Genomic DNA, 24,299 nt, shown 5'->3' with positions numbered 1-24,299 from the left:
AAGTAACACCATTTCTTTGCAAGTATTTGTTGACATTTTTTTGCTGCTGAATATTTCCAACCAAAATCTTCTGATTTTGTAGAGTAAAATGAAAAAAATGAAAGAAAAATACAAAGACCAGGATGAAGAAGACCGTGAACTTATCATGAAATTGCTGGGGGTAAGTAACATCTAAAAACATTTTTTCTTTTGCTTTTCAAATGGGCATCTAGTCCACTGCTGGCATTCAATACATTCTTAACACTGACTAATGTTTCCTCTATGAATTAAAGTCTGCCGGTTCAAACAGAGAAGAAAAAGGGAAGAAGGGGAAGAAAGGAAAAACAAAGGATGAACCGGTGAAGAAACAGCCCCAGAAACCCAGAGGTGGACAAAGGATCTCTGACAACATTAAGAAAGAAACTCCGTTCCTTGAGGTTATAACTCATGAGTTACAAGACTTTGCTGTAGATGATCCACATGATGACAAGGTAAGGCTACTATACATGTGGGCTTCTGCTTCTTAATTAGGGTGATTAACCATCCTGGGGTTCCCAGGACATGGGACTTTCAGTGCTAAAACCAAGACAAGTGGGTAACCCTATTCTTAATGGAATGTCGTCTCAGAAATATAACCTGAAAGACTAAAATTGCAATATCTTATCTAAGCATGAAATGATAGTATTGATAGCTGATAAAAATTTTGTTACAAGCCTTTAGGAAGTAATCAGTTTTATGGAGAGGCTTTGATTCTGATGGGAACTGAGTTAAATTAAGACAGAGAGGCCGGGCGCCGTGGCTCACGCCTGTATTGCCAACACTTTAGGAGGCCAAGGCAGGCGGATCACAAGGTCAGGAGATCGAGACCATCCTGGCTAACATGGTGAAACCCTGTCTCTACTAAAAAAATACAAAAATATTAGCCAGGTGTGGTGGCAAGCGCCTGTAGTCCCAGCTACTCAGGAGGCTGAGGCAGGAGAATAGCATGAACCCAGGAGGCGGAGCTTGTAGTGAGCCGAGATCGCGCCACTGCACTCCAGCCTGGGCGACAGAGTGAGACTCCGTCTCAAAAAAAAAGGAAAGAGAATTGGGATTGTCTTGAAGATGAGTAGAAAATAAATTTTCACTTTCTCTAAGCTTTTCTGTAGGAATCTATGCTATATTGTCTCATATAATGTTGAAAATGGGTACACCATTTAAGAGCCAAGTACCCTGGTTACAAAACCAGTGAGAAGTTTGTATTTTTCCAGCTAAGATGATTGCCTAATTGTTCTATTAAAAGTACAGCAAGCTCAGCCTTCTGTATATCTTCTTACATGAATATGTACATCTTCTTGCTTTTTTTTTTTTTTTTTGAGGCAGTCTTGCTCTGTTGCCCAGGCTGGAATGCAGTGGCACAATCTCGGCTCACTGCAACCTCCGCCTCCCAGATTCAAGCGATTATCCTGCCTCAGCCTTCCAAGTAGCTGGGATTACAGGCGTGCATCATCACACCTGGCTAATTTTTGCATTTTTAGTAGAGATGGGATTTCACCATGTTGGCCAGGCTGGTCTTTAACTCCTGATCTCAGGTGATCCGCCTGCCTTGGCCTCCCAAAGTGTTGGGATTACAGGCATGAGCCACATGCCCAGCCTGTTTATTTTTTAATAACTTGGTTTAAAACAGAGGCCAAATAAAAAAATTTTACTTTTGTCTCCAGCATTTTTATGTAAAGCTTGAGTTATAATTGTGTGCTCAGTTTAGTGCAGGTAATGCTTACAGGGATTCTATATTACTATTTTCTTTTTTTCCCTGATGAACAGTTGTTGTTTAGTAATACTAAAACTCATTTTGGCTCTTAAAATTTGTACATTATTCTTGTGTTCTGTAAATCCTAGACTCAAAACTGCTCACTAGAGGTGTTAATTATTAATGTTCTTTCATGAGTAGGTGCTGTGGTCTAAATGTTAGTACCCCCCACAATTCATATATGGGAACCTAAATTCCCAGTGTGATGGTATTAAGAGGTTGGGCCTTTAGGAAGTGAAGTCATGAGGGCTCTTCTGTCATGAATGAGTGCCCTTTTGCCATATGAGGACACTGCAATAAGGTGCCATCTTTTTTTAAGATGAGGTCTCCCTATGTTGCCCAGGCTGGTGTTGAACTCCTGGGCTCAAGGGATCCCCCAACCTCAGGCTCTCAAAAGTACTCGGATTACAGGTATGAGCCACCACATCCAGCCTAAGGTGCCATCTTTGAGGCAAGCCCTTATCAGACATTGAATCTGCTGGTGCCTTGATGCTGGACTTCCTAGCCTCCAGAACTGTAAGAAGTAAAATTTCTGTTTATAAATTATACAGCCTAAGGTATTCTGTTACAGCAGCGAGACAGTCGGTTATCTCCAGATAGATTTTTCTTAAGTAAGCAAACAAAATTAAGCATATTTTATGGGATATGGGAAAAATTTATCCAAAACTGTTGAACAAATATTTAAAAATAAAAGTTATGTTTACCAGAATTCTCCATTTGCTTTTCTCCTGGCAAACTTATCAACCTTAGTTGTCATTTTAAATTCTCCCTGTAACTTTTGCTGCTTTAACATATACTTTATATGAAAGTTTCAGTTCCCACCTCCTCTATCTCAGAGAACTACCCTTCTTCTCTTGAATGACATTACTTTCTTAATACACACACACACACACACACACACACACACACACACTTCAGAGTCTTAGGAAGAACACACACACACACACACACACACACACACACACTTCAGAGTCTTAGGAAGAACACACACACACACACACACACACACACACACTTCAGAGTCTTAGGAAGAACACACACACACACACACACACACACACACACACACTTCAGAGTCTTCAGAGTCTTAGGAAGAACACACACACACACACACACACACTTCAGAGTCTTAGGAAGAACACACACACACACACACACACACACACACACACACACACACACACTTCAGAGTCTTAGGAAGAATACAACCTTGAGGCCCCCTATCCTGGTTATATCACTGTTTCTTTCTCCTTATGGTTTAATGGTGAGGCCCCCTATCCTGTGGGTCAGAAATGACAGTCTGGTTATATCACTGTTTCTTTCTCCTTATGGTTTAATGGCGTGGAATTTCATTTTACATTATAGCTGACATTTTTATTTTTATATGTTCGGAACAGGAGGAGCAAGATCTGGATCAACAGGGAAATGAGGTATGATTTTATGTTGGGGTTCCTAATGCAACACTGTGATTACAATTCAGTTCCCAGAATGTTTGAAACACAACTTATTAAAACTTAAAAACTTAAGACTGCAGGTCTGGCCGGGCGCGGTGGCTCAAGCCTGTAATCCCAGCACTTTGGGAGGCCGAGGTGGGTGGATCATGAGGTCAGGAAATCGAGACCATCCTGGCTAACATGGTGAAACCCCGTCTCTACTAAAAATACAAAAAACCGGACGTGGTGGCAACGCCTGTAGTCCCAGCTACTCGGGAGGCTGAGGCAGGGAATGGCGTGAACCCGGGAGGTGGAGCTTGTAGTGAGCCGAGATCGCGCCACTGCACTATGGCCTGGGCGACACAGCGACACTCCGTCTCAAAAAAAAAAAAAAAAGACTGCAGGTCAAGAAGTCAAACTTTCAGGGTCTTAATCCCACCTCTGCTGTATGTAACTGTACCAACTTGGAAACACTATTCTTTGTGCCTCAGTTTCCTTATCTGAAGAATGGGGATAATGTCCCTACCCAGGAGAGGGTTGTTTTGATAACTAATATATGTAAAGGGTATTTAGAAAAGTTTATGGCACATAGCAAACACTCAAATATCAGTTATACTTCAACACCAAGTATTCTGTCCTAAATCTATAAGTTTATTCATATTGTTAAATAAATGGGGGCAGTCTCACAGGTAGCACAGCAAATAAGAACTCTAAGAAGCTCTGGGATTTCTCCTTAATAATGGGGAAGAGAGAAGGCTGTTCTAGCCTAGGGTTTCTCAGCTTTGGCACTATTAACATTAGGGGTTGGTTAATTATTTGTTGTGGGGTCTGTCCCATTCATTATAAAATGGTTAGCGACATCCTTGGCCTTTACCCACTAGATGCCAGTAGCAGCCCCTACCTCTTCCTTCTCACCCCTCATCGTGTCAACCAAAACTATCTCCAGACATTGCCCATTGTCTTCTGAGGGCAGAATCTCCCCAGGTCGAGAAATAGTAGTGTAGCCAAGGTATTAGTCCCATTTCCATATGATGGGACTTAAATCTACTTGTGGTTATTACTGCATCATTTAAATCCATAACAGGTTTCTGCAACTCAGGTAATATACAATAGTTTTTTCTTTTTTGAGACAGGGTCTCTGTCACCCAGGCTGGTGTCACTCAGTGCAGTGACAGGATCATGGCTCTCCACAACCTCTACTTCCTGGACTCAGGTGATCCGCCCCCCTCAGCCTCCCAAGTAGCTGGGACTACAGGCACCCACCACTATGCCCAGCTAATTTTTGTATTTTTTTAGAGATGGGGTTTCTCCATGTTGCCCAGGCTGGTCTTGAACTCCTGGGCTCAAGTGATCCACCCACCTCAGCCTCAGTCTTCCAGAGTCCTAGGATTACAGGTGTGAGCCACTGCTCCTGGGCCTTCTTTCTCTTAAATGGAACTGTAGGTGGTATTTTGAAAATTATTGTTCTCATTACTTATTATGCTAGGCAAAAATTAAGTAGTAAAGAATATATTTAAACATTGGTCTTCAACTCTTTGGAACTATGAAGCAGAGTTTAAGCACGACTGTTCCAGCTTAGATGGTATATGTATCAGAAAAAGATAAAAAATATGTTGAGATATTAATTCAAGTGTTTTTGCATTTTTTTTAAAGAGTGGTATAAATTGCTTTTGTAACTGTTATTTTCCCTTTTTAGGAAAACCTATTTGATTCTTTGACAGGCCAGCCACATCCTGAAGATGTACTACTGTTTGCCATTCCAATATGTGCCCCTTACACCACCATGACAAACTACAAGTAAGTTACCATTAGTTGACAGAATGGCTTTTGTGAATTGTTTTGTAATGTCTATTTAGTAACACATGTAATTCCTTTTTAAAGATATAAAGTGAAACTTACTCCTGGAGTGCAGAAAAAGGGAAAAGGTATTTAAATTTGTCTTTTTGAATTATGATTTTAAACAGTTCAGTGACTTAACAGGAGTAGATTATTCTTACTTTTTTATTTACAGCTGCAAAAACAGCCTTGAATAATTTCATGCATTCCAAAGAAGCAACAGCAAGAGAAAAAGACTTATTCCGCAGCGTAAAGGTAAAGTTCTCCTTCAGAAAAGGAATGTGGAGACTGACAGTACAATTTAAAATGTTAGCAGTTTTTTGTTATTTTAGTAGAAAATGCTGTCTTATTAGAAGCAGTAATACCATTTCAGCTAAAAGTTTGGAAATGTTTTTCTTTTTTGTCATAAAAGAAACATGATTGACTATATAGGATGTGAAGATATTCAGCAATTTTCTTTTTTTAGGACACAGATTTATCAAGAAACATTCCTGGCAAAGTGAAAGTGTCTGCACCCAATCTTCTGAATGTAAAAAGGAAATAGCTGAAATGAAATTCTAAAATATTTGAGAAGAGCCAATTTTATAGCCTTTTGGAAGTTCAAAGATGAAAACACCATGTATCAGGACTTCTGCATTATAAAAATGAACTAAACATTGCCTTGCTCTATTCACCAAAAGGACTTAATTCTTGTTTTTTTCCCAGTTTTATATAGAGGAAACACTGTCTATGATAGGATTTCCTAAAGTATTTGTGGATAGTTAAATGCTAATTATATACATCTGTAATTATTCTACATTTTCTTGACATTTGGGAGGTTAATACCAAGTATTCATTTCATGATGTAAAGAAACTGAACAGTGAAGTGGCTTGATTGCTTAGACTACTGACTTGTTAAGTCTACTGTATATAACATCTAATATATATATTACGGGCCAGCCACAGGGGTGTATTTAGGATTGTGTCTTGAAAACTAAGTATTGGAGTGGATTTTCTTCTGCTTTCATCTATACTTGTCAAAAAATATATTAGACCAAAATGTAAAATGTAAGTAATAATTCTCATGACTCAGCTTAGTAAGTCCTAGAAGAAATTGGTGTTAATCATTTCTATTCATTTGTAGACCTTCAGGTTTGATCTTATTTTTTTCCTTGTAGTCTCATTCAGTTCTGTACCATTTTAATTTCCACCTTTACTAATTAATTACCAATATAGCACGTTACAGAGCATCTTAACCTATAATACCAGAAGTGCATTTTAAGGCTTACCACTAAAGACTCTGACCCACTTTTCCTGTCTCTTAACAGAATGGAAAATGAAATCATTATTTCCATTCCTTCATGAGCTACAAAACTTTTTAATTAATTAAAAAAAAAACTTCGTAATTGACTGGAGAACACCTGCCTGTATTCAGCATGACCACCTGCTCCAGCCGCTGCGCTGGAGCGTTAAGGTCAAAGTACTACATAGTTGTTGGTCCCTCCACACTTTGTTTTCCCAGCCTCGTCATAATGTGAATATTAATGTTTAAAAAAAAAAAACCCTTTATTATGTTGTATTTACAACACTAGGTTACATGATTATAGACTACTCTTGCCATTAAAAAAAAATCTATAATGTTTTTAAAAAATGACTTCAGCATTTTGATGATGGTAGGACTATTTAGTATAATGTTTCTACAGATATATATCCTGAAGTTACCGAAAAGGAAATGTAACAACCATTCTCCAGGGTAAAAAGCCCAACCATTACTTTTCTTTTACTTTAATAGAGGACAGCTACTGGTGTTAAATACATTTATTGTAAACTTTATAGACACAAAAATAGGTTCTCTAGGCCATTCACATGCACATTAAAACCAAAAGCTGCAAACTACAACAATGCATATAATTATACAAATGATGCCACTCTGTGATGTTTACAGGATTGCTGTCCATGCAAGGTGATCATAGGCATTATTTATGAAGCGTTAAGATCCAGAAGTGTTGTTACTACCAAACCTCTGATTAACACTGTGAAGTAAGTGTTTTGGAAGGCAGTTCCATGAGTTGGCTAACATTTCTTTAAAGCAAATGACTGCTTCTAAGCTTAGCCTGAAAGTGGACAAGCAAAGAGAAAAGTAATTTCACTTTACTGTTTAGAAGTACATTCACTTGAAAAACTACATAAAACATCCCTCTTTCTTCAAAGATTTTCATAGGAACTGGTTATCGCAATGAAGTTTTATTATTGCCCTAAATAATCCATAAACCTGGTTTTTTGAGAGTGCTAAGTCTTAGGAAACAATTTTAAATAATCTAAGTGCCAAGTACAAAGTTAACTTACCGTACAAGAGATTTTGGTTGAACTGAAAATATTAGTATTTCATTACTGTGTGCCTGAAACATAGGAAGAACACATTTAAAAGCAAATGCTTTTTTTTGCAAGTAAGTTTCAGTAATAATATGAAGGTAGTATACTTACAGCTCTGTGATGGACAAGCAGGTTGTTGGCACATCCACCAAAAACAATTACTTCTCCTTCATCACTGGCACAAGCTGTGTGCCATAACCTGCATTTAAAACAAAAACTTGAGTTTGAAGTCACCCAGAACGCCAGCTGCTCATTTGAGCTATGAAATAAAGACTAGAGATCTTAAGGTAGTTCATACCAAAACATCATAGCGAGAAGTAAAATCTTTTTTTGTTTGTTTGTTTTAGAAGTAAAATCTTAAGGGAAAGTAGCAAAAGCAGATCAATCAATATCTATTTTATCTGGATATTATTTTATCTCTCTGGTCAGTTCTCATTTATGCAATGAGGAGTTTGAACTGAACGATCTGTTCTCTAGGTCTTTGTTAGCAATAAAAGTTGTATGGGAGCTGAGTGGTATATGCCTTCTTCCATAGGTAGGGCCAACTGGCCTTACACAGAACATCTGAGGGATGGTGAAAGCCCTGCTTGAGTAAACTATAAAGTCTCAGAAGGCCTGGTAGTGTTATGGAGAGATCATTTGTGCAAATGAAGTCTTACTGGCATGACTATACTTGGTTTAGAGGCTTGGGGAAAAAATGCAGGCTTTGAACACTAATTCTGATTGTATCATTTCTTTTAGCATTTTGTTTTGAGATTAACAAGAGAAAATTATTGGTGTTTAATAAGCTTTTCTTTTTGGATGATTTGATTTCTTCATCTTTGTTATACAGTGCTACTGTAAATCGAATGGACAGTTCTTGTTTTTTCCCCATGTAGTGTTTTTTTTTTGAGACAGTCTTTCTCTGTCACCCAGGCTGGAGTGCAGTGGTGCAATCTCAGCTCACTGCATCCTCTACCTCCTGAATAGCTGGGACTATAGGCATATACTACCACACCTAGCTAATTTTTTCTATTTTTTATAGAGATGGGGTTTTGCCATGCTGCCCAAGCAGGTCTTGAACCCCTGGGTTCAAGCAATCTGCCTGCCTCAGCCTCCAAAAGTGCTGGGATTACAGCTGTAATCCTGCAATCCCACTGCACCTGGCCTCCCATGTGATTAAGGTTTAAAAATTTTACCCATTCCAGCACCTCTACCCTTTTTATTTTTTTGAAGACAGAGTTTTGCTCTTGTTGCCCAAGCTGGAGTGCAATGGCACGATCTCAGCCCACTGCAGCCTCTACCTCCCTGGTTCAGGCGATTCTCCTGCCTCAGCCTCTCAAGTAGTTGGGATTACAGGCATGTGCCACCACGCCCAGCTAATTTTGTATTTTTAGTAGAGATGGGGTTTCACCATGTTGGCCAGGCTGGAACTCCTGACCTCAGGTGATCTGCCTGCCTCGGCCTCCCCAAGTGCTAGGATTACCCGTGTGAGCCACCACACCTGGCTGACCCTCATTTTTAATAAACTTAGATGCAGTTCAACTCATTGAAGTGAAAAGCTTGATTGTATATTTTAACTATGTGTCAATTTTATAATGGAAGGAAGCAGCAAAAATAAAATTCCACCCCTGTTCTTCATACACAGATGATGGAAAGGAGAGCATTTAATACTAGGATAACATTGGTTTTCTTTTCATTAAGAAGTATTTCAAGCCTTAGTGAATGCTAAGATTTTTATAAATAAGAATGCTGGATATAATGCAGCCAAAACCTCAATTCTTACATCTTGTGCATATTCAGTATAAGAATTGCCTTTAAATACCTTGGTTTTTCAGTATATGGATGATTAAATTGTATCCATTCATTTTTACTGATGCAGTAAGTCCAGGCATCACCTGATTAAAGCAAAGAAAAAAGAGCTATGAAGTATATTAGTCTACCAATATGACATTGACATTTAAAGGGCACAGTTTCGGCAAGAAAGGTAATAAATCAGATCATGAGTAGATACAGAGCGTATATTTTCTTTTCTTTTCTTTTTTTTTTCCTGCAATTAACAAAGTAAGCCCTTTGCATGTTATAGCCCTTCAGCAGGGCTCTTAAGTGCTCCAGGTTCTTTATTGAGCAGAAGTATGCCATATAGTACAATTATAGCTATGTTACAGGATCAAAGTTAATTTCACACCTTCCAACCAACCCTATAAGCCCTCTCGTTAAGTCTCTAATAGACTCATTTTCAGCTATTATATATAGATGATATATGATGATTTTGTTATCATATTTTTCAAGGACTTACTTAGTGGCTGTTTATCAGTGGTAAATCCTCCAAAGAGAAAAAGATGATCTGAAGAAACTGGTGTTAGTGAGTGCCAAGATCGGCCAACTGGGCATATGCCTTGTGGAATTCTGAAAATAACAGCTAAGTTACAATATCTGCATTTAGAAGCAGCTACTGTATTTTTAAGTTTTCTTTTAAAATGTATATGTACATGTTACGGAAAAAGAGACCTTAAGTTTAAAAAGGCTTCTTAGTATAAACTACATGCTTTATACTGAAATATTTTCTTTGAAGATAGAATCGACTTCAGACCTTTTATTTTCAACAAACACTGAGCACATGCTATGTACTAGGCACACAGTTACAGGAACTGGAAACAGAAAACTAAAATTCATTCCTTAAGGACCTAGTAATTATGTTTTATTTAATTTCATAGTTACAGAAAAGTTAAGCAAGGACATTATATATCAATAGTAGGGAATATAGGGTAAAAACAATCTGAATTTTGGAAAAACTTATCTAAAGCGATACCTACAATTCATTCCACTCCCATGTATCCAGATTAAGATAGTGAAGATCATTCATTCTAGCATCCTAGAAAAGGATAATTAAGTTATCATTTTGAAGAATTCAAAAGCAAGTCATTGAAGTTGTTTAAATACTTACTCGATATCTGCCTCCAAACACAAAGCCTCTATTTCCGACAGTTGCACAGGCATGGGCAGCACGAGGTGAAGGTGTTTTACCCTATTAGAGTCACATAAGCAAGTCAGTACATAAGTGAACTTTTTATAAACAGAGGGAAAATACCAGACTCGACTCTGGATATGGGATAAGAATATGTAAGGCATTGGCCGGGCGCGGTGGCTCAAGCCTGTAATCCTAGCACTTTGGGAGGCCGAGACGGGTGGATCACGAGGTCAGGAGATCGAGACCATCCTGGCTAACACGGTGAAACCCCGTCTCTGCTAAAAATACAAAAAATTAGCCCGGCATGGTGATGCATGCCTGTAATCCCAGCTACTCGGAGGCTGAGGCAGGAGAATAGCGTGAACCCAGGAGGCGGAGCTTGCAGTGAGCCAAGATGGTGCCACTGCACTCCAGCCTGGGCGACAAAGCGAGACTCCGTCTCAAAAAAAAAAAAAAAAAGAATATGTAAGGCACTTGAGCTTTTAAAAGTTGGAGTGTAGACTTAGAGACAACAGCAGTACTACAAGCTGACTACCAAAACTTGGCATTTTAATTTTCTATTTTTGAGATGTGCTACTGAATGGGCTGGCTAACATAACAGGCTGCTTTATTTTTTCTCTTTTAAAATAAAGGCTGGCATATTATATAATATCTGTGTCAGAGGGAAAAGAAATATAATATCTGTGTCAGAGGGAAAAGAAATCTAATATTTAAGTAATACAAGTTCCTATCTAGTGCAGAGTTATTTAATTACAGGTTGAGTATCTGTAATCAGAAAATCCAAAATCTGAAATGCTCCAAAATCTGAAAATTTGAGTGCCAACATGATACTGAAAGGAAATGCTCATTGGAGCATTTTGGATCTTTGGATTAGAGATAGCTGTTAAGTATATAATACAAATATCCCCAAATCTGAAAAAAAATCAAACACTTCTATCATGTAAAATGTATTAGATAGGTTGGGCATGGTGGTTCATGCCTGTAATCCCAGCACTTTGGGAGGCCGAGGCGGGCGGATCACGAGGTCAGGAGTTCGAGACCATCCTGGCAAACACGGTGAAACCCCGTCTCTACTGAAAACACAAAAAAAATTGCCAGGTGTGGTGGCAGGCGCCTGTAGTCCCAGCTACTCTGGAGGCTGAGGCAGGAGAATGGCGTTAACCCGGAAGGCGGCGGAGCTTGCAGTGAGCGGAGATCGCGCCACTGCACTCCAGCCTGGGCAACAGAGCAGGACTCCGTCTCACAAAAAAAAAAACTTAGCTGGGCCTGGTGGCGGGCGCCTGTAATCCCAGGTACTCAGGAAGCTGAGGCACGATAATTGCTTGAACCCGGGAGGCAGACGTGGCAGTGAGCGGAGATCCCGCCACTGCACTCCAGCCCAGGCAACAGTGTAAAACTGTCTCAAAAAAAAAGTATTAAATAATAGATGCTGCATTAGTCATTTCATACATTCATTAAACTTCTGTGTTCTAGATTCCTTGGAAATCATTAAAGTTATGGATCTTATCCCCAGAAAACAAGAATGAACTGTCACTTTTACAGTATCTTCCAACTCTGGTATACCTCTCTCCGCACCCCAACCCTCCCCGTTTTATTCTTTAGCAACTCACAGTAGTTATAGGCTGGCTCCAGGTAAATGTTTCAGTATCTAAAATATGTACATGATCATTCCATCCTCTTGGATGACTTGAATTCTACAGAAAATAAGAATCTGAGTTATTTTACAAATGATATTTATAAAATTAGATGGCCTGCCTGATTACCAAAGAAAAGTGCACAAAACTTATTAGCAAACATAAAATGTATTATTTCAATATACTAAGGAGGCCATATGCAAATACAGAACTTCACTTACCCAAAAAGATGTTTCATCAAATTCAAAAGTTCCCAATACTTTATCTTCAGGCAAATATCCATACCCTCCAAAAAATATTAACCTGTTTGATGAAAAACCAAGACACTAAAAATTCAAATACCCGTAGGATAGGATACAAGCACTTTATCTTAAGTGCTGTGTTAAATGCTTTCATGTATTTACTCAGTTAATCTTCATATGGGCCCTATGAGGTATGTTCTGTGCAAATGGTCACTGGTTAAGGATACTTGAATGGTAAAGCACTTTACACATAAAAACCCAAACCTGTAATGCTACCAACTCACTTGTTTTTATATACCCAGACTCCAAGTTTGTCCTTTGATGATGGAGGAATTCCTTGGCAATCAATTCTTTCCCATTGTAACACTCTGTCTGTAGACCTTGAATCCAGCATGTAGAACTGTCAGAAGCAATGGTTTCCGTTAGATTTGGTTATATGAAAGAAATTCAAGTTTAGCATTTAATTTTACTATGATTTATGATAAGAGTACCATCTAATTCAGTGCTACTGGAATTGTGACTGCAGACTGGCTGCCAGACTGCTCAGAGTCCAGATTAGGACTCTGTGACTGAATACCAATCTCCTAAGTCACTAAGCACACAGTTAGCTCGACTAATTTTTTTTTCATAGCCGCACTTTATTTTTTTTTTTAAGAGACAGGGTCTCTCTTGCCCAGGCTGGAGTGCAGTGGCACAATCATAGATTACTATAATCTCAACTCCTAGGCTTAGTTATCTTCCCACCTTAGCTTCCCAAGTAGATGGACCACAGGCATGGACCACCATACCTGGCTAAGACAGCCATATATTTTCTTTTCCCATTTTTATTTTTTTATTTTTTATCTCAATAGGTTTTTGGGGAACAGGTGGTGTTTGGTTACATGTCTAAGGTCTTTCGTGGTGATTTCTGCGATTTTGGTGCACTCATCACCCAAGCAGTGTACAGTGTACCCAATGTGTAGTCTTTTATCCCTCATCCACCTATCACCCTTTCCCTCTGAGTCTCCAAAGTCCATTGTATCATTCTTATGCCTTTGCATCCTCATAGCTTAGCTCCCACTTACGACTGAGAACATACGGTGTTTGGTTTTCCATTCCTGAGTTACTTCACTTAGAATAACGGTCTCCATTTCCATCTAGGTTGCTGCAAATGCCATTATTTTGTTCCTTTTTATGGCAGAGTAGTATTCCCTGGTATATGTATGCACTACATTTTCTTTATCCACTTGTTGATTGGTGGGCATTGGGCTGGTTCCATATTTTTGCAATTGCAAAACTGTGCTGATAGCCATATTTATTTTATTATTATTATTTTTGGTGGGGACAGAATCTCACTGTCACCCAGGCTGGAGTGCAGTGGCATGATCTTGGCTCACTGCAATTTCTGCCTCCTGTAGCTGGCATTACAGACATGCACCAACATGCCCAGCTAATTTTTGTATTTTTAGTAGAGACAGGTTTTTGTCATGTTGGCCAGGCTGGTCTCAAACTCCTGGCCTCAAGTGATGTGCCCACTTGGGCCTCCCAAAGTGCTGGATTGTAAGCATAAGCCACCACACCTGGCCCTGATATAGGGACTCTGAATTGTAGTTATTTAATTTATGGGTATCAGAATGGTATTACCCAAAAAAAATTAGGTTTAGTAATTTTACCTTTAAATTCAATTTAACAAATATGTACTTGGTGCCTCTTTAAGATTAAAGAGTTAATTGAGTTAATCTTTAAGATTAAAGAGATTAAGGATCAATACTTAAATTAATTAACTTTAATTAATTAAGGATCTTTCCTTTAAAGGGTTCACATCCAGGCAACTGAATATATCTGACCACAATATATGTATTTCTTCTCTGAGACACTCAAGCTTCCACTGAGTCAAACTTAAAACACACAGCCCTAGCCACTCGACATACTACCATTGTTTCTGTAACTACCTCCATAAAACCACAGCTTGTCTCCTTGTCCATAAAACCTTGTCCATAAAACCACAGCTTGTCCCAAGCTTTTAAGTTGTGTCAGTTATTGTTCTCCCCCTTGGCTCTGAAATATATATGGCTCAATGATAGCCTATAGATGTGCCTCACAATCTTTCAGGCATAGAACTCTTTCTTCAAGCAAAATACAAAGCAAAAGCCCAATGTATACAAACAAAAGTGGAGCTACACATGTTAAAACGGAGGAGGAAGGGGCAGCTTGGAGCCTACCTAACACCATATGCTCCTCCCACAGGTGTCCCAAGGCATCTGAAATCCCTAAAGTTTCTAAGAACATAGTTTGAAACCATCTCAGCCACATGTTCCATCCACTTGGAATTTCCATAATTAAGACATTTGCTGCCGGGCGCGGTGGCTCACGTCTGTAATCCCAGCACTTTGTGAGGCCGAAGCAGGTGGATGACCTGAGGTCAGGAGTTCAATACCAGCCTAGCTAGCATGGTGAAACCCTGTCTCTACTAACAATACAAAAAAATTAGCCGGGCACGGTGATGCATGCCGGTAATCCCAGCTACTCAGGAGGCTGAGGTACGAGAATCACTTGAACCTGGGAGGCGGAGGTTGCAGTGAGCCAAGATTGTGCCACTGCATTCCAGCCTGGGCGACAGAGCAAGACTCTGTTCCCCACCCCGCCCCACCCCAAAAAAAGGCATTTGCTTATATCTCTTTATCTTGGCTACTCCTTCCAGTTTTTTTATTCAGTTCAAGCATCACCTCTTCGGTCAAGATTTTTCTTGTTCTGTTCCCTCATCCCACCAAACACAATGTCAAAGACTTTTTCAGATTCAACAATACTTACTGAGTTACTTTCTATATGCCAGGTGCTGTGTATCTCTCTAGCAGATGCTACTGCAGTGATTTACTTACTATATGTGTCCCTTCTAGAATGAGTTCCAAGAGGTGAGAACTGTATCATTCTTCTGTCTCCAGTGTCCAGTCAAGTGCTCAGCATATAAAGTGCTTACTAAGTTGCCCACTTAGTAGACTCCTATCGATTCATTTATTTGGCAACTCAATAAGCACTAATACATGGCATATGTATCATTTCTGATTGACTTAATCTGTCTCTTATTGGTCTGAAAGAGAAGAAGTGATGTCTTTTTCCTACTTGGAACAAAATACGGCAAAGTCTGAACAGCAGTATCTTTGGCACCACTTTATAGGAATGTTAACATGTAGTTTTGTCAGTTTTAATTTATCCTTATGGCTTTCTGACTGGTTGGCCTGCTCATTTTTACCCTTCCCTCCATTACATCTTGTCTTTATTTTGTCTGCAATTTTATTACTAATGTTCATCTAACATTTAAGGGTTCTAAGAGAACAAGTAGCTGCAAAAAGCACAAAGAAAAACCACTCAGGAAGTTACTGCACACAAGTTACCAGCAAAAGTTGATTTTACATAATGCCTAGGTAAATACAGATTGACAAACAAAATACTAAAATGCACATTCATATCATAATCAAGTACAAATCATTTTTAACTGGGACACAAATAAGTCTTGGGCTAACCTTAGAAATTTGCAGTTGTTTGAAAGATAGTAAGAATAAAAATGCCTCCAGCCATAATCCTTGGAAACACTAACCTTATTGGTATTGCCTCTTGAATGGTGTCCTCCAAACAAGTACAGCACCCTGTCTACACACACAGCACAGCTTCCTGACATAGAAGGAGGAACATCACCTTCAGTGTTGATTTTTTTCCTAAGGGGGAATAAATTAAATGTATGTAAGTTAAAGGGAAAAAATGCAGAAGTCTATTTTTCTTCTACTTATATCCTCACAATAAAGGAATAAAACGAGAAGGCAGAGTAGACAGTGCCTCTAGGGTCTCTTCTAGGTCTAAACTTAGTTCAAGGAATGTGTTTTTCCCTCTTTACCTATTCCACAGACAGTGCCAGCTGGCCCCATTGTACAGGCATAATGAGAGATTCTGAAAGCCTAAGTCATATTTTACTATTCTAGGAGCATACCATTTTATGTTTCTCAGACTAAATTGTTTGCTATTTATTTACATGGCCATAAGTTGTTTTGTTTTTGAGTGGGCCAGGAGCCCAGAAGGAAAACCTCAACATTCCCAGTCCTGATAGATTAATTCAGTGTTTTTTCTTCAGTCACCTTTTAGCTGTTCATATGCATCAGATTCAGTCCTTTATGTAACACTACAAACAGGTAGTGCCATGTGCCAGGCATTCCTGAGTGCTTTGTATGTATTAACTCATTCTGAATCTAAAAATTGATCTGAATCAACCTAAGGAATCTAATATTCAAAATTCTAACAGTATACTCAAGGTCTTCTGCTAAAACTGTCAGATATAATATTTATCTTTGCTAAACTTAAAGTTTTAGAAGGCTCACTTTTTAAAAAGTTACTATTTTTGGCTGGGCACAGTGGCTCACGCCTGTTATTGCAGCACTTTGGGAGGCCGAGGCAGGTGGATCACAAGGTCAAGAAACCGAGACTATTCTGGTTAACATGGTGAAACCCCATCTCTACTAAAAATACAAAAAATTAGCCGGGCGTTGTGGCACATGCCTGTAGTCCCAGCTACTAGGGAAGCTGAGGCAGGAGAATGGTGTGAACCCAGGAGGCGGAGCTTGCAGTGAGCCGAGATTGCGCCACTGCACTACAGCCTGGGCGACAGACAGAGCGAGACTCCCTCTCAAAAAAAAAAAAAAAAAGTTATTAATTTTAAATAGAAACAGGGTCTCACTGTGTTGCTCATGCTGGTCTTGAACTCCTGGGCTCAAGTGATCCTCCCACCTCAGCCTCCCAAAGTGCTAGGATTACAGGTGTGAGCCACCACACCTGGCCTTAAAAATTATTTTTTAAAATATGTAGCATTCCGCTTTTAAGAGAATTATAAATTCCCAATTCTCTAGAAAAGGATTAAGAAACAGCTTCATATTAACACCAATTTGTTATATACAGAAATACTCATGACTTATTTTTAGTTTGTAACTTTTTTTTTTTTTTTGGAGATGGAGTCTTTTTGTCACCCAGGCTGGAGTGCAGTGGCACTATCTCTGCTCACTGCAAGTTCCACCCCCTGGGTTCATGCCATTCTCCTGCCTCAGCCTCCCGAGTAGCTGGGACTACAGGCGCCCACCACCACGTCCAGCTAATTTTTTCGTATTTTTAGTTGAGACGGGGTTTCAGTGTTCGCCAGGATGGTCTTGATCTCCTGACCTCGTGATCCACCTGCCTCAGCCTCCCAAAGTGCTGGGATTACAGGCATGAGCCACCGTGCCCGGCCTAGTTTGTAAATCTTAAACTTTTTTGTTTTTTGAGATGGAGTCTCACTGTATCAGCCAGGCTGGAGTACAATGCCGTGATCTTGGCTCACTGCAGCCTCTGCCTCCCGGGTTCAAGTGATTCTCCTGCCTCAGCCTCCCTAGTAGCTGGGATTACAGGCACCTGCCATCATGCCTGGCTAATTTTTGTAGAGACGGGGTTTCACCGTGTTGGCCAGGCTGGTCTTGAACTCCTGACCTAAGGTGATCTGCCTGCCTCAGCCTCCCAAAGTGCTGGGATTACAGGCATGAGCCACAGCATCCCGCCTCTTAAGTGGGACTACTATGGTAATTTTGAGATCTACCAGTAAGTAAAATATTTAAAGCACAAAGTTCTCACAAAGCACACCATGGGGAAAACTACTTTGTAAATCCCCAACCATGGCTAACCCAGCATTTTGAGAAACACCTAAATTCTACCAGGGACATGCTTTTGACTACTACTACTATGAAACTGGCAAAAGATCATTTCAGATTATCTCCAGTTTTCAAAAAGGGCAAACTGGAGGTCATTTTGGTTTTTAAACAGAACAACACTCTTTTTAAAAAGATTTGCGCCGAGCGCGGTGGCTCACGCCTGTAATCCCAGCACTTTGGGAGGCCGAGAGGGGTGGATCACGAGGTCAGGAGATCGAGACCATCCTGGCTAACACGGTGAAACCCCGTCTCTACTAAAAAATACAAAAAACTAGCCGGGCGAGGTGGCGGGCGCCTGTAGTCCCAGCTACTTGGGAGGCTGAGGCAGGAGAATGGCGTAAACCCGGGAGGCAGAGCTTGCAGTGAGCTGAGATCCGGCCACTGCACTCCAACCTGGGCGAGAGAACTAGATTCTGTGGCAAAAAAAAAAAAAAGATTTGCATGCAAATTTTGAGAGCTCATTAAAATAGAATACCACCTTTATTTTTAGGAGATAAAATTCTATACAATCTAAAATCTAACAACCATTTAAAATCCTTTCCTTATTCAAGATAGAAGACTTAGTATCTTGAAAAAAATGGAACATTATCTTTCCATTCTAGATCTGAAGCCTCTACATCTATTTTAAATATTACTATGATACTTGGGATAGAAATTTATTCTAAGTTATCAGAAGTATCTAGTAACTACAGAACAGGTGCTAAATTAAGCTTAGCAGCTAAGCTAAAGTAGCAGAACAGTGTTTTTAGAATATATAAATAGCTTAAAATGGGTTTTACATTTTTTTCTTTGCAGCCACATCTGATTTGTTTGTTTGTTTTTGGAGACAGTTTTGTTCTGTTACCCAGGCTGGAGTGCAGTGGTGCAATCTTGGCTCACTGCCACCTCTGCCTCCCGGGTTCAAGAAATTCTCTCACCTCAGCCTCCCAAGTAGCTGCAATTACATGTGCACATCACCACACCTGGCTAATTTTTGTATTTTTAGTAGAGATGGGGTTTCACCATGTTGCCCAGGCTGGTGTTGAACTCCTGACCTCAAGTGATCCGCCCGCGTCGGCCTCCCAAAGTGCTGGGATTATAGGCGTGAGCCAGCCACCATGCCCAGCCCTTATCTGAATTTTTTAGTCCCCCTTATAATATCCATATTTACCATCTTCCAGTCTCCATGTTGTAGATCCATAGTTCTTCTCTAGGCAGATAAAAGTCATATAATCCTCTGACTTGATTACTCTAAAAATAAAAAAAAATTATAAATATAAAAACTGATTTTAAAGAGGCACTACTGTATTTTTTAAATCGATCTTGACATACTAATTTGATGAAAAGTTAAATAGGTATTATAGTACACAATCCTCCCCCCAACCCATGCCACACACTCAAGGTAAAGCTCAATATAGATAGCTCTTAATTCAGAATTTTGATACAGCAGTTACAATAGGGCAAGAAGAGATCTCTGGGAACTTTTTTTTTTTTTAATCCAAGTCTCTATCGCTCAGGATGGAGTGCAGTGGCGCGATCTCTGCTGGCTCACTGCAACGTCCACCTCCTGGGTTCAAGCAATTCTCATGCCTCAGCTCCTGAGTAGCTGGGACTACAGATAGCTTGCCATCACACCTGGCTAATTTTTGTATTTTTAGTAGAGACAGGGTTTCACCATGTTGGCCAGGCTGGTCTCAAACTCCCGACCTCTAGCAATCCACCCACCTCAGCCTCCCCAAGTGCTGGGATTACAGGCTGTGAGCCATTGTGCCCAGCCAAGAGATCTCTGGGAACTCTCTAAGGCAGCTTTATCCTGAACAGAACCATGCACCAAATTTCAGCTGCAAGACTTCGGGAGACTACCTGTGCCATCGTCAGCAGGCTGTTACTGAAAGTGCCTGATCCACACTGATCCACACTAACACGATGCGTGGTTTTCTAGGCATGCCTTCCTTTCACCTATTCATTCTCTAAGCAGCAACAGAGAGGGCAGAACTGCAAATATGCAAAATATTAAATCCTCATGCAGAATTTTAAGTTCTTTGTTCTGCTCCATTTCCCTTCAGGTATTAATTCCTAACACAGACTGAGCCTACCATATGCTGCAGCTGAAAGCTATCCATGGATTGCTTTATGTAATCCTTACAACAACCCTAAAAAATAGCTGATTTTATGAGAAAATGAGTTTAGAGTTTAAGTAATTTGCCCAAGGTTATTTATGAAGTAATGGTGGCGCCAGGATTCTATCCTTTCCCTGAACTTTAACAACTGCTTGACATTCCCTGCCTTTGACCCTCCCTAGCCACTTTCCAAACAATGTTGATACAGTACACGACTGCGGCTAGCCAAAAATGGGTGTCAAAGTCCAGCAAGCTTGAATAATAAACATACAGAAACAGAACAGTTGACCATGTAAACACTTCTTTTTCCACCCCACCGGTGATGAAGGGAAAGGCTGGAAGTGGGCTGACCCAGAGGTGACCAGCCTGTCCTGGGGAGGAAAACTGCCTACTATGTAGGAAGCCAAGGTTTATTGCCTTTGAAACAGTCTCCAAGGGCTTCTGTGCCTACCCTCAGAGTTCCAGCCACCAGCCATAAATGGGGAGGGCAGTCTGTTTCAGAACCATCCAATTCAGTGATTGTGTGCTTCTCCCTGAATCAGTCCCAATCATCCAGGCCTTTTTAAATCCACCACAAGAAATACTCCACATTGAGAATCCTCCCCTGCCCCACTCCCAAAGTCTCATTCTTTCATGCTGTCATTTTAAAAATACAATTATGAATTAGGTAGCTTAGACAGAAGTGTAATTGACAGGTTTCTCCAGGGGAATTAATTTACATTTTTATAAGGGTGACTACATGCTTGCCCCCCTCCTTGCAATTCCCTACCCCTTTCTAAAGTATTTTTGAGACAGTTTCCTTCTTGTTGCCCGGGCTGGAGTGCAATGGCGCCGTCTCAGCTCACTGCAACCTCCGCCTCCCAAGTAGCCAGGATTAGGGCGCCCGTCACCACGCCCGGCTAATTTTTTTTGTATTTTTAGTAGAGACGGAGTTTCACCATGTTGGCCAGACTGGTCTCCAGCTCCTGACTTCAGGTGATCCACCTACCTTGGCCTCCCAAAGTGCTAGGATTAGAGGAGTGAGCCACCGCGCCCAGCCCCCCTTTCTATTTTCTAACCACATTCACCGGAGACTGGGAAAAACACTGCAGATTAATTAGGATTGGCAAAAAATTACTTCTGCAGTTAAACCAAATTAAAGTATCAGGACAGCTATCTTTGAAAGCTGTCTCAAAAATGGTCAACTATGATCAAATCAACTGTACCATAAGCTAAAAGCAATCACAAGGCATGGGCATAGGGAGGGCGGAGAACATTTTCAAGACCAAAGAGGAATTTTGTGGTAGGACTGGATCAGAGCCATCCCAGCAAATAAAATTTTAGATTTCCGAGGTAGCAGGGTAAAGAAGGGCAACTGGCTTTAAACTGCTAACTAATCACGTTGTTTATAACCAGGGGATCGGAGAGTCAAAGAGCTGCACTCTGTGTTCATTTGATGCTGTGGATTTTTTGGTTACTGGTGGAGCTTTTCCATTATCTTTAATACGGGTGTCTGCTGAAAAACTTCACCCAGCTGAAGCCAGAAGGAAAATAGTCCTGAGAGGTTCAAACAATAGTATGATGGCCATTTGCACAGGCGAGAAGGCTGAATAAGGTGATTCCTGTAACCTTTTGGAATTCCAGTTTTCCTACACCTCGGACTCCCCGTTAAGTGGGCAGCGGTTTCTAGCTCCAGAGGGTAAAGTCCTCGTAGGCCGTCCTGATAACGCGTCTGAGTGATATCACACACCGTCACCTTACACACCCCAACCCTTCCGAATGCACCGCCCAAGCAACATTAACAGGGCCTTCCCCGGAATAACGCTCCAATGGCAACAACGGGGGTGGGAGTGAGTTGGCTTTGTGAGCACCAGGTTGACGTGCCAGCAGCCCTGGAGGTTCGAGACGGGTTGGGGGACTCGAGAGAAGGAAGATTCCCGCGCGCAAGAAAAACCAACCAACGGGCAGAGTCTGAGGTGGGGCGCGCGACGGAGGCGGGGAGCGCCCTTGGCGGGCCGCTCTGGCCTCCCCGCCTGGCCGCGAACCCAGACCCAAGTCACAGCCGAGCGACGTCTGCCGCGGCCCGGCCACTCACTGACCTTGTAGCCGCCCCAGACGAACATGTGGCGCCCGTCGCTGACGGCTACGTGGCCGCTGCGCTCGGCGGGGCAGGCGAGCTCCATGGACTCATAGCTCTCGAAGGCTGGCCCCGGCAAGTCGTCCGCCCGCATATCCTCGTTGCCATCAGCCATCTTGAGGCTGCACTTTTGCTCACCAGGAATGCCCACACCCGCGAGGGGCCAAAGAAACAAAGGAAAAGGAGAGAAATGCACAGTGGCGCGCGGCAAAAAGAAGGCGGCGGCAAAAGGGACGGCGTTAAGGCCTCTTTGCCGCCTGCGCTCGCGTTTACCAGCCTCCTCGGCCGAGGACGGCTCTCCGCCGCCGCCGGGGCACGCCTGCAGACAGCGGGGCCGCGAGCGGAGCCAGGCGGCGGCGGCGCGGGCCCGGGACCCGGAGCACGGCGGGGAAGAGATCCGGGTCTGGCCGGCTCCCTCTTGCAGCCCGTCCGCCCCGCCTCCTGCAGCCCACGGCCTTGTTTACGCCCCGACCGGAAGCCGCCCGTTCCTCTGACGCCGCCCGCCGAGCTCCGGAAGCGAGGCTGCCGCTCAGCGCCCCCAGCGCCGAGTCCTCCCGCTGCCGCTGCCGCCGCCGCCGCCGCCGCCGCCTCCGCCCGCGCCACAGCCTACGGCCTGGGCACCGCAGCTCTGTGGGGCCCGGCGACTTCCAGTCGCGCTTCGAGTCTCCTTTCGCCGAGGGAACCACAGGGATAATGCCCTGAATCGGTCCCTGAAAGCTGCTGAATTTTAGCCGGATTCCTGCAATTTTTTTTTTTTTTCTTCCCGAGAATTTCTATTCGTTTGATTGAGGGATGATCTCAGAGGGTTCACAGCCCTGGCAGGGGCACCAGAATTGCTCCACTAGCAAGTTTCTGGTCTCGCCTTAGAGTCGATGCAGGCCCTGCTGTCCTGCGGGCGCGAGGGCAGGCGCTTAGCTCTCACGCGGGGCCCCGCCCGATCCCCGGCGGCCTCTCCCGAGCTCCCGCCGCCCCTGCCGGGCGCCGCTTCTGCAGGAATCTGTCGTTGCCGCCGCCGCCGTTGCCGCCAGCCGGGCAGCAGTGTTGGGTTGAAAAGCGTTTCCGAAGCCGTAATCACCCTTTTCTTCAGAGAGGAAGGCGGATCCTTTTCACGCATACACAGCTTTCTTTTGTTTTATATGATACCTTTCGATTGGGCCAAAAGAAAATTACGAGTTACCGTACTTGATACCTCACCTGTAAAACAGGGTGGGACAAAAATACACCTTAAATTCCTGATCTCACAGTGCCTCTAGAATTTATCGTGTTTGGTAGGAGGGGCGTGCTTCATTATCTCCATTTCCCTCATCTTCTGGTTGGGAGCACTCCATAGAAAATGAATACTTTGACCAATTAAAGCCTTTTCTTTTTAATTATTAAAATGTTTATAGCCTGACACTCCTCCCCTAGTGGACCAGTGTGTTTACTTGAACTCAAGAACTTGAAAGTTACTTAAGAGGATTAATTAAAGCCTTCAACAAGGAAGCAAATCACCTTGAGGCTGTTAAGACCTTATCTGCCACCCATCCTGGTTGGTGCCCTCATCTGTCTGGCTCACAGGATTCTTGCAGCAGTGCCTTCTCCCAGTGCAATTATGCTCACTAGACTGCGATTATCGAAGTTCCTTGTGAACCAACCTTGGGAATCTGATCAAGTCACTTGAAAACCTTGTGCTGGCTCCCGTCGTCCTTAGTAGAATCCAAATTTCAAATCTCGGCTGGGCGCGGTGGCTCACGCCTGTAATCCCAACACTTTGGGAGGCTGAGACAGGAGGATCACCTGAGGTCAGGAGTTCGAGACCAGTCTGGCCAACATGGCGAAACCCCTTCTCTACTAAAAATACAAAAAAATTACGCAGGCGGGGTGGCCGGTGCCTGTAATCCCAGTTACTTGGGAGGCTGAGGCGGGAGAAACTCTTGAAGCCCGGAGGTGGAGGTCACAGTGAACCGAGAGGGCATGGTTGTACTCCAGACTGGGCAACAAGAATGAAACTCCGTCTCAATAATAATAATAATAATAATTCATATCACAGTGCTGTGCAAGAAGACTCAGCATGGTCCAGCCCCAGCTTGCCTTTCCAGCTTCAATTCCTGGCTGGGTCCTCCTTCCAGCTACAGCTACATTACCCTTCTATCACCTTTTTGTTTGTTTGTTTTTGTATTTGAGAGCAGTC

General features: G+C 42.1%; 2 protein-coding genes across 5 annotated transcripts in view; one reads left to right on the top strand and one right to left on the bottom strand.

Annotated features, from left to right (window-relative positions):
* NEMF (nuclear export mediator factor) overlaps positions 1 to 6,667 on the top strand; it is a 69,714-nt gene extending 63,047 nt beyond the window's left edge. For all 3 annotated transcript variants that reach the window (XM_077940964.1, XM_028851536.2, XM_015143655.3), the window contains 7 exons: positions 83 to 160; positions 273 to 470; positions 3,166 to 3,198; positions 4,898 to 4,998; positions 5,083 to 5,126; positions 5,213 to 5,292; positions 5,504 to 6,667. In XM_077940964.1, coding sequence (XP_077797090.1) covers positions 83 to 160; positions 273 to 470; positions 3,166 to 3,198; positions 4,898 to 4,998; positions 5,083 to 5,126; positions 5,213 to 5,292; positions 5,504 to 5,581 — 612 coding nt within the window. In that variant the 3' untranslated portion in view covers positions 5,582 to 6,667. The remainder of the gene's footprint in view (positions 1 to 82; positions 161 to 272; positions 471 to 3,165; positions 3,199 to 4,897; positions 4,999 to 5,082; positions 5,127 to 5,212; positions 5,293 to 5,503) is intronic.
* A 152-nt stretch (positions 6,668 to 6,819) lies between these two features.
* On the bottom strand, positions 6,820 to 23,376 carry KLHDC2 (kelch domain containing 2). Of its 2 annotated transcripts, none has more exons than XM_077940970.1 (13): positions 23,324 to 23,376; positions 19,065 to 19,144; positions 15,790 to 15,907; positions 12,500 to 12,615; positions 12,195 to 12,276; positions 11,950 to 12,033; positions 10,316 to 10,396; positions 10,185 to 10,243; positions 9,668 to 9,777; positions 9,194 to 9,266; positions 7,501 to 7,588; positions 7,363 to 7,415; positions 6,820 to 7,130 (listed from the first exon to the last, which is right to left on the bottom strand). In XM_077940970.1, the coding sequence occupies exons 2-13, from the start codon at positions 19,079 to 19,081 to the stop codon at positions 7,007 to 7,009; spliced, it is 1,005 nt and encodes a 334-aa protein (XP_077797096.1). In that variant the 5' UTR covers positions 19,082 to 19,144; positions 23,324 to 23,376; the 3' UTR covers positions 6,820 to 7,006. The 2 variants fall into 2 exon arrangements, with proteins under 2 accessions (XP_077797096.1, XP_014999142.1); XM_015143656.3 differs by lacking the exon at positions 23,324 to 23,376 and adding an exon at positions 22,092 to 22,565.
* Positions 23,377 to 24,299: the final 923 nt, after the last annotated feature.

This window comes from Macaca mulatta, chromosome 7, assembly GCF_049350105.2.
Source record: "Macaca mulatta isolate MMU2019108-1 chromosome 7, T2T-MMU8v2.0, whole genome shotgun sequence".
Lineage (NCBI taxonomy): Eukaryota > Metazoa > Chordata > Mammalia > Primates > Cercopithecidae > Macaca > Macaca mulatta.
This window is presented reverse-complemented; position numbering and strand designations above follow the sequence as displayed.